Source organism: Syngnathus floridae, chromosome 12 (genome assembly GCF_059516105.1).
Source record: "Syngnathus floridae isolate MCC-2025c chromosome 12, RoL_Sflo_1.0, whole genome shotgun sequence".
Classification (NCBI taxonomy): Eukaryota; Metazoa; Chordata; class Actinopteri; order Syngnathiformes; family Syngnathidae; genus Syngnathus; species Syngnathus floridae.
In genome coordinates this window covers 3,626,979-3,637,520 of record NC_142424.1, presented here as the reverse complement: position 1 = coordinate 3,637,520, position 10,542 = coordinate 3,626,979, and the positions used below count along the sequence as shown (strand labels likewise).

General features: G+C 41.4%; 1 protein-coding gene across 11 annotated transcripts in view; it reads right to left on the bottom strand.

Annotated features, from left to right (window-relative positions):
* Window positions 1-1,524: 1,524 nt before the first annotated feature.
* LOC148389539 (transmembrane protein 132C-like) overlaps window positions 1,525-10,542 on the bottom strand; it is an 85,422-nt gene continuing 76,404 nt past the window's right edge. For all 11 annotated transcript variants that reach the window (XM_088392688.1, XM_088392689.1, XM_088392690.1 and 8 more), the window contains 5 exons: window positions 7,389-7,532; window positions 5,870-6,078; window positions 4,349-4,631; window positions 4,089-4,280; window positions 1,525-3,529 (listed from right to left, as the gene is read on the bottom strand). In XM_088392688.1, coding sequence (XP_088248814.1) covers window positions 2,474-3,529; window positions 4,089-4,280; window positions 4,349-4,631; window positions 5,870-6,078; window positions 7,389-7,532 — 1,884 coding nt within the window. In that variant the 3' untranslated portion in view covers window positions 1,525-2,473. The remainder of the gene's footprint in view (window positions 3,530-4,088; window positions 4,281-4,348; window positions 4,632-5,869; window positions 6,079-7,388; window positions 7,533-10,542) is intronic.

The window sequence follows — 10,542 nt, the reverse complement described above, 5'->3', positions numbered from 1 at the left end:
AATATTTGCACAAAATGAGACTTCTGGTTGAAAAACATAACCAGCCACAGTATGAAATAAGATAATAGAAAACAGTAAGATAAAAAATGTCATTCAAAATTTTCTTTTCCAGTTTGCAGCTTTGTTAGATTGAAGTGAAGCTTACTGACAGTGTGACTCTATCTTATCTTTGAGAGTCTTTTTGCGTTCGGAACAAAAACAGAACAGACTGAAACGAAACTGGAAAAACAGCAGAGGTGGAAAAACAGGTGCTTCTAATCAACTGAGCCGTCAGGTAAACAAACTCCTCGGAGCTAGCTTGTTTATCTGCTGGTTGATGAGAAGCACGTGCGGGGGAAACCAAACTGCGGCATGGCTTCCTACTTTCTGTAATTTGATTTTCCATTATTAACGTACGCGAGTATAAGTCTTGTTCCGAAACTTTCTGTTAGTGTGACATTGTGTCGAAAATACCGACATACTCTCAAGTCCTCGTTATTATTATTATTATTATGACACAAGGGGATCCAGAATACATATCATTACCCCTCCAGGACTCCCCAAGGACACTAGAAAAGTAAAAATAAAAATATCATCAGCGATAATATAAGCAGAAGGGGTGCCGAAATATGTTTGGAAACAACTGGAGCTAAAAATGACTTGCGTTCTTATTATAATGAACGACGATTATTGTGGAATTACACTGTTGTCAACTCTGGTGGTTAAAAATGACAAATGTGTTTCTACTTTTTCGTAGTGAAGCGTGTAGTTCGTTTTGGAGCATCCACTTTAATTACCGTTCCTTGTCCGATGGGTTCAGGAGTGTTGGTATGGCAACCGCAGGGAAAATCAGCGGGGTGCCGGCAGAGTTTATTGTGGCGACGGGCGTCTGACTCATTATAACTGATGAGTTGTCAGGGCGTTGACTACCTGCCATTTTCAGGATGAAGGTCTGAGCACAAGTGGAGGAAGGTTAATGCTGAATCGGGGGGGCTGTTTCGGACAGAAACACCGTCAACCCAAGTTCAGACTTTTTTTTTTTTTACCTACTTTGTTCAGTCCTTGCGTTGATTTCACCTCAATGTTACATGAGTTGAATGGAAAATGCCACATTAACATGGAATAAGATTGAAATCTCTAATTAGTTTGCCCTTTGACGAAGAAGAGCAGGTCTTTGATAGTCTGCAAGGAAACTAATTGTCTGTGAAGGTTACATGAGTTTCAAGCACTGAGCTGCATTTGTCCTTATGGTTAACTTATTTCCAAATATTAATTTAACATTATTCCGACCTTCTTTTTTTTAAAAAAATTCTTCCTGCAAATAAAATATTTTCATGTGGAATATCCTGAGGGAAAGAAAAATGGACAGTTTTCTGATGAAGCAAATTTTTCCTGTCATAAACAACCCAAAATAGAAGTCTGATAAATTATAGCTAGACCAATGAATCACATATCAGTGTGACAGAGAGAAGTCACCTTCAGACACAATTCATTTAGGAAGGACCATCTTGACGCACGCGTGACAGGATGAGTGACGAGGCCACGTTTCACAGTTAGCGATTGTTTGTTTATTCACTGTCATGACTGTTTTTTTTTTTTCCAGGCGTCCAAAATGTCACATATAATTCTTTAAGTGTGTAACTTGGGCCACACAGATGGTACAGACTTCTTATAAATAAGAGATTGTCTATGATGCTCTAAATCATAATCCGTTGTTTTTTGTTTTTTTTAATTGACGTAAAATGCGTCAAATTCTATTGAGTGACGCAACGGAATCAAAAGGGGAATCGTTGTCTAAAGGGCAAAAAACACAATTCAAATCAGTAGCAACATACAGAGGCCAACCCAAACAAATTTTTACAATACCATACTGACATGTGCCCAAGGATATTTTGTATCTACACACCTTCATTCCAGTTACCAGATCCAACACACATTCCTCCATAACATCATGCATTGATCTGGTTTCTGGTAACAAAGAAAAAAAAAAAAGAAATGTATTTATACAAATTTTTACTATACATATAATCTCGCTAAATAAAACTTTGCATTTATATAGCAGGTAGAAAATTCCTCCGAGAATCTATAATTGGCGTTTTGCAGTACAGGGCATACAGCAACTCTGCAATAGCAAGCAGAGCACAAACAATACAGTACAATTAAAAGTTGGATGATATCAAAAGAAAAGAAAGCAAATTACAAGACGCACAGAATATGAAACGGAACCTCAATTAAATACAAAGAACGTACATTTAAGTTAAGCAACAATATCAAGATCACATTTTGTCTTTTTGTTGTGGTGCTGCGGCGAATAATTTATCACGGTCGCTCGCTTTTGAGTTTCTTAGTGCCGTCTAAAGTTCCGGTCTGGTGCGGGGAAAGAAGAACCAATGTCTGGTTTCTTCCTCACCTTATTTCCTTTGACTTCCCTTCATCATTCCGAAGGCATTCGGGTGAGTTTCACTTTTAAGTTCTCGGAATGGACGACCGGCTTTCAGGCAATGTTCTTGATGGCGTTCTCGTTTAACTTCTCCATGTAGTTCCTGAGATCCTTGGAGTCCCCAAGCTCAATGTCCGGACAAACCCACTTGATCTCACTGGTTTGCATTAATGCTAACGGGCTCAGCACGGGACATCCGTTGCTGGATTTGATGTTGGAAAAAGTGGTGAATTTCACTCGCTTTCTCTTGGTGGTCGGGGAGTTGAGCGACTCGCTTCTGGGATCCCGACCTCCGCCCGGATGCTGGGCGCCGCCGTTTAATAATTGGCTACCTTCCTCGGGGGTGCCGCCCTGCTCGTCCAGTTGCTGTCGCTGCAGGCAGAGGCCCTCTTCTTGGCCCAACCAGACCCAATCATGGGAATGGGGCATGGTCTCCGGAGCCTCGAGAGACAGATGCTTGCTTCGGTATTTATACGTGTAAGAGATGCAGTTGATGAGGAATACGAGAATGGCTAGGCAGAAGACTCCCAACAGGGCGTACATTCCGATCTCCAGGTCGGTCATGGCTCTTCGGGTGGGCAGATCGTCATCGGTGCTGCGACTACGTGGATGCTCCACCTGGTCCGGATAGTCTGGGAAGTCACCTTGGATTTTCCCCCCAGTGTCTGCAGACAGACGACCCCCATTGGCTCTCACCGGGACGTGACCTCTAATGGTAGTAGCTCCACGGTTAACCAAACCGGTTTCCATGTCCGAGATCGATCCGCCGTAATAAGGCGTATCGGGCCGTGTGGGTCGCTCACCTGAACGTTTATAGAGCTCCTCGGGTCCTCCGAACCTCACCTGTACGTTGGCCATCCCGGTGGCAATACTGGCACGCTTCTTTCCATTCTGGCACGTGTCGGACATACTCATTTCAACACGTACAAGCAAACCTTGACCTTCGCCCTTCGCCACGATGACCGGCCACCTCCACGCTGCGTTACGCTGGGCTACCACCACCCGCTCGTCCAGCGAGGTGGCTGTCAGGGTGAAATGAGCCGGGTTGTAATTCTCCAGTGGAGTCATGGAGCCATCGCTAAACTGTAGCCAGGCGCTGATGAAGGACTCCTAGGGAAATAATATGGACGGATCATTTGATATTATCCGATTGATTTTTTTTCTTCCATTTTTATCTATTTTACGCTACAAGGAAGCAAAATATACAAAAAACCCCCCAAAAAACCCAGGAACTGTTTGGTCTGAACCCCTCACCAAGGCTTCGGTAACCCAGTATGCAAACAAACCCTGAAAATAACTCTGAAAAACAATCATATGCACATTGCTTAAAAAAAAAAAAAACACAAGGAAAGGGGGAAATAGTGAATTGCAAGTGCATCCTAATTATATGAGAGACAGAAGGAAATCGGAGAAAATATCTCCTCAAGACATATCCTTTTCTCTCTAAGGGCAAAGTCAGTTGCCTCGTGCCATTTGAAATGATAATGATCACAATAACAGAGATGTTCACTGCTTGTATATGCAAATCAAAGGGCCCCAATGTAAAGTTAATCATGAGAATAAAAATAAAAGAAACACAGCTTTAATTATCGCCACCACTTGAACTTATCTAAACATAAAGTGGCGATACGGTGCATACTAATAAAAAAAAACAAAAGGGGGTGCTTACCTGTTGGGCCGCTTCAATGACTTCCTGTGTGCTTGCCGTGGCGACAATGGCGCTGTTGCTCCCTGGGCTGAGGTGCAGAGACAGGGAGAGTCCAGAAACCAACTGGACCCCCAGTTCTGTCACACTCACTTTGTCATCCAGCACCTTGACCGCCCTCTCGGCCAGGACCAACGAGGTCAGAGGAGACAGTACCTGCAAAATAATACTTGCTTAGTTTGGGAGTAGAGCTATCAAACAAAAAATTCCAAACGTCACACTACCTGTATTTTGGTCATCCCAGCACTTCGTCCAATCACGACTTGACCCTCCCACAGTTGCGCAATCTTCGGGTCGTCCACCCTGAGTGAGTCCTTCACCAGTTGCGTCACATCCACCTGCCAGTCGCTGCCTAACAGGAAGTTCTGCTGACCTTGCTCATCGTCCTCAGCCGTGTCTTCTTCATTTTCCGACACAAAATGGGTCAGAACTTGCAGTTTGCTGCTCTGGTACTGAGGCACGCAGGAGTTTTCCGTCTTGTCCTCAGCGGCGGCGTCCTCATCATACCTGAAGCAAGAGCGAGTTTACATTAAGCATAATCTTCTAAAGGTTGTTTTCTGAGGGGTCAACGTCCTTTTGGTTTCTGTGACATTATTATAACTAAAGCCTCTCTGATCTGTCGTGGCGCTCGCTGGATTTCTAACCGCCCAAATAGTCCAAAAGAAAACAACCTGCTGCTGTGCTTGCATTCTCATTTTGTTCTAAAGGGCACCTAATATTTTGCAATTTCTCTGCCATTTATTCCGCCCCTGGCATGTACCCTTTAGAAGACGGAATTATTTTATTTTTACAAAGGCAAACATGGTGTTCCTTGATACAATTTTCTTGTCTATTCTTTCTATTTATAAAGGCTTTTTTTGTAATCTCAAATGCCCACATTGGTCTTTTATGTCTAACAAAGTCTACAGCTTTTTTATAAATACGTAAAAATACGTACCGTATTCCGTTTTTTTCGGCACTTAAAAATCTTTTGATTTAAATATTTGTCAAATTGAAGTTAAAGTTTGACCCATTTACTGTCTTGGTTTGTTTCCCCTCATGTGCACGAATGCACCGTACAAACTGGAAAAATATGGTAAATATTAGTTTAAAATTACGCAAAAGGTAAAATTATGGTTCTGCCTGCAATCCGGTGGTCCAAGAGGGAGGTGGGGTATTGGCGAGGGGGGGAAGGGGAGCTGATGTCGGGGGGGTGACAGTTTCCATTAAGTCTAACGAGTCACAGCCATTTGAGCAGACCAACAGGCTGACAGGTTAACATGCTGCTGTCCTATCGCTTGGCTTAACTCCGATAACGGGCTCGACAGTTGAAAATGAATTAAGATTAATGCCTGAGGTCAGGTCATGTTGGGGGTGATGAATAGATGATCAAAGATTCCGACGGTTAAATGAGACAGTTGTGAACATAAGGCTTTTCCATATGCGACGTGAGATGATCTGTTATCAACGCATCTGTTATCGTATGCATCCTCAATGCTATGATGTAATCCCCCATCAGCCTTAGGCAAAGGAGGGTGGGGAATGGGAGGGGGTGTATTTGTGTTAGAGTGCCCCCTAGTGGAGTCTGCAGAAACTAGGAATAGCAATATCATGGGACATAAAAAGATAGAATTATGATTTTTTTACCCATAAATACGACAAATCTTATTTTCAAAGTGGTCCATCTAAATTGAAATACAAATAAATTGACTAAAATTTTTAGAAACACATAAATCTGTGTCCCAAGGATTAAGAACACGTCTGACCGTCTTTGTCCGGTAGCGACGGGCACCCTCCATCCTTTGACTTGATTGAGTTCCGGGTCGGCCACGTCGATGAGTAAAGGGAGGCGGGGCATCCACACGCTCATCTCCAGTTGTGCGCTCAGGAAACTGTAGGTGAAGTTGAGCATCACCTTGTTCTTTCCTCGCGTTTCTTTCCCGTTCACGTACACGTAGTCGCATCTTTCAGACACCTGTGGGGAAGACGAAAAAAAAAATGATGGAATCTGGCCAAGACAAGAAAGTGACAAAAAAACAATATTACAATTTGCAATCTACGATTTTGTGAAATGGATTTCTCGAGCATGTGTTTGTGTTTGTGGAGTAAGAATGATGACTACGATCCAACGAAGCAGATGGAGCTGGAAAAAAAACCAAAAAAACAGACGTGTCTGATCCAACTAGAAACAAAAACATAAGCTCAAGCTAAATTGGTGAATGGTGGAATGAATCGGAACTACAACCAAGTGGGCTGATGTTCTCAGATGGGCTTCCAATATGGAGACAAAAGAACACACAACATCATAGATGTCTTTTCTCCTTCTCTTCAAAACACCAGAATCTCCTTATCAAGCGTTCCAATCAAATACTTAACAATCTGTCCAACAAAAAAAATTACATTTGTCATTTCATTTCAAACACCGGCGTCATGATTTGGACAACACAGACAATTGTTTGGAACAAATAAGACTCAGTGTGTCATCTGACTTCTTTGCATGCAACTTGGCAGAATAACTCAGCGACAGTGTCAAAACATGAGAGAATAAAACTGACACCTTGAGTTCCAACCCACTGCTTTGGATGTTGAGTTCCTGACAAAATGATTACCGTGCTTAAAACAAAAAAGACTTTCATTGTATTGAAAATTGACAATTTGATTGTTAAAATTATAAACGTGTCATATGAGGACTACTGGAGCAATGCCTGCACTTGGGATTTATTTGTATGTGTATTTCACTAAATTTAAATTTCACTTTGAATAAAAACACATCATGCTTACCCACTATATCAATATTTGACTTAATCTTTTGATTCAACATGTATCTTCCATCGGCCATTAGATTTCCAGTCCCTCAGAGCAATGAAGTCAATGCAATTGATCCGCCGACATGACTTAAATATGCGAGGGAGATTTGAAATGAAGGACAGCCAGGTCACTGTCATTGTGAGTAGTGTTACTTTTCAGTAGATGATTAAAACCCGCAAGAAAACTGATGTGTCACTCCGATAGGCTGAATAGTAACTCCTTGAAATCAGCCAAGGGCTGTGGCCTGACTTTTTTGTTAAATAAAATATATTTAACTAATGTAATAATAAATAGATAAACAATCATTATAATTATAAAATTATAAAAAATATATAATTAACAAAAATAAATAAATAAATAAATATTTATAAACAAAAAACAAAAAGAAAGAAAGAAATATAAATAAATATTTATAAACAAAAAACAAAGAAAAAAAAAAGAAAGAAAAAAGGAGTGTTGAAAGCACACCCTGCTTACCTTGATAACTTGCTCATCGGTTGACCTGCATTCCACCGACTCGGTTACATCCGACACCGCCCCGTCCGTTCCCACGGTGACGACCTTTACGGGCACGGCAACCGTTCGACCGGTGAGGACGGCTGTGTTAAGGATTTCGGTGTCCTGCAAAATGAAACAGAAATATTCACATTTTATTGCTCTTACATATCATTTTATAAAGTGTATTGCATGCTTATTGTGTCTCATCGGCCTAATCACCCTCCGGAATGTCAGCCTAGTCTTTCAGCAGTAATCAGCAGGAGCCAATTTCAAATTATAAAAAAAACGAAACAATTATAGTTCCTGTCAAACGGCGTTCATTTCAGCGATATCACAAGATGCATTAACAAGCGAAAAGCATTAAAGAGGTGGAATGAGATAATGAGATCAATTAAGACAATGGCGTTAATCCTTGAGCCGCCGGCACGACGCTAGCGGAAGATCGGCGTTGCTCATCGCGGCTCACTTTCGCTAAAAGTCTTCTGAAAAGAAAATGGAATCATTCTGACAGCAGTGTGCAAAAGGTTTTGTCTGATCCTTTTAAAAGAGGGATTTTATTCTAAAGCTTAAATCTAGACAGTTTGACTCATATTCATAAAGGCGAATTTGTTATTATTTTCCATGACAGCCAATTTTTGCTGCAATTGGGTACTTTCCCAAGCTTATCACCACGTGTCCTGGAACTTTTCTGACATAGGTCGTATTCCAATTCAATACAGAGACAAGCCAACTGAACTTGATAACTTTTGATTTGCAGATCAGAGTGACATATAAGGACACCTTCCTCTTTTGAGTTGAGTCTAAAAGGAAATTAAAACATTTCTCTCCAACTAAATTACAATCTCACAACCCAATCCCCTCCTAACAACCCTCCTTTATTTTCTCCGCTGAGCGATGAACCCATTTTCTCATAATTGCATCGTAAGACTGAGCGTACACATTTCTGTGTGTGTGCCTATTAAGCACCTACAAAAAAAGTTCACTTTGTGTTTTGTCCCTTTGTGATGGCTGCTTCCACTCAATAAGCCATTACCGATGTAAGAACACAATGAAAAACAGGACCAGTAATGAGCATTCAATACCGATGTTTGAAACCAGACATAATATTTTTGATTGAGTAAGTAATAGCCGGCACATCATCCAGAAATTCGGTGAGAGAACATAGTGGAGTGCCATAAAAAGCAAGAGCCTTTTTCCACTCCAATTTCCCTCCGTCAAAAGTAAAACCCCCTCCCGCGGTTACGAGGAGCGGAACTGCACACCTTATTTGCACTCCGATTGTACCCGACTCATGATAAACACCCGTGTTGCCAAATTGCAAAACACACACATCGTTTGTGATGCCAGCAAAATATGAACCGCAGGACCCCTCCGACAAAGGCAAGAAGCATGTCTTCCTCTTCAGCCAGCAGCTTATCTTAACAAGCTCACAATCGTGGACAGAGGAGAACAATAGGAGACTGCACCTGATAAAAAAATCATGTTATGCCTTTGGGTAACTGGGGTACAATGGCGGGGAGCATCGGGTTTGAGATAAAGGATGGTGGACCGACAACCTGCGGTGGTGCAGAAAATAACGGCAACGGTTCTAGTATTTAAAGTGTTCAATTAAATTTTCCGTGCATGATCAGCCTTTTGTAAGATTATGCCGTAGTATTTCAGAATCATCACATTCATATCTGGATTTGGACTTGGCCACTCCAAAACCTTATTTTTTTTAAAAACCCATTTAGATTGTTGATCATCCAAATGAACTTCGGCTCAGGATTTTCTGGTAAAAAGCAGAAATGAATCGCAGCAAGTCATCCAGGTCCTGGAGTGACAAAGCAGCCCCGGATTGTCACACGAAAGTGACATTTCTAAACATACAAGAGTGTCAAGAGCAATTTGGACTCCTTTTAATGTGCAGGTGTTCTCAATTTGTCCATGCAGCATCTTTAAATAAGTGGGTAGTTAGGATTTAATCTGAACACTCATCATGTAAGAAGCAGCATTATGAAATCAATAAGCTATAACGTCATCACACCCACAGATCAGCATTTGACTGCGAATGCACGAATCAAAGCAGCAGGTTGCTTCGAGAAACCCACGTCTCAGAATGACGGCTAGGATTGCAGTATTTACTGCCTGCTGTACTAAAGTGGTTCACAGCTATCAATTATCAATAAAAAGTCCATTTCCACCTGCATAGCACCACGGCCAGGATCAAACAGAACAACCTTCAGCTGCTTTCTGCAGATAAACGAAAGCGAGGGCAGGAGCATGAATCAAACCTGAGGTTAAATTTGATCCTTGGTCAAAGACGGGTGATGCCATAGTGTTAGGTCTTTGCAGAATGTAATTTCAGGGCAGTGGCGTAACGGTAAACTATGCTGACTCGGAAAATGTTGACCAGGGACGCCCTATGTCATTTTTGGTATGTTGAGGCTATAAAACAATTTAGCAATCTGGATTGCTCTAGAGTATTTGGTACCTCCTTTCTCATGACTGGGCAGTGGTGACGAGCTACATTTAACTGGAGGGACCTGGTAAGCTAACGTTAGCATGAGCGTTTATTTTTATTTTTTCCAAAAACCTGCAGATATATGAGCAAAAATCTAACAAAGTAGATATGGTGACAAATCTGCTCGCCCAATAAGCTACCAGCAGTGGTAATCATACCATATACCACGAGTAGAACATACTGCGCCCTCTTGTGGCGTGCTAAAGAATCACAGAAGAAAATACCTAACTCGAACAATGTTGTAGTGTTTTTTTTTTTTTTTTTTTAAAGTAATTATAATCCAGCACAGTCAAAAGACAAGCAGTCTCCTTTTCGAGAATGGATGGTGTAAGTTACATTCAGCGGAATTGGAACATTTAATTAATTAGCGGATTTCAGGGGGCTTTAAACACAAGAAATTATGTAATTAACTCAGGCACAATCTTTTTGCAGCATGCGTCTGCAATTAAACCTCTTTGCATATATCATGTTGTATACATGTTGCATTTTTATGAACGCATGCTCAAAGGAACATTTCTTCTCACTAGCGTTTGCTATTTTCCACGCCAAAGACTTAAAAGCAAGCTCAGGGGCACTCTGCCATGACCGGGAGTAAGAAACACCGCTATTGATTACAAAAATTAAATCAGG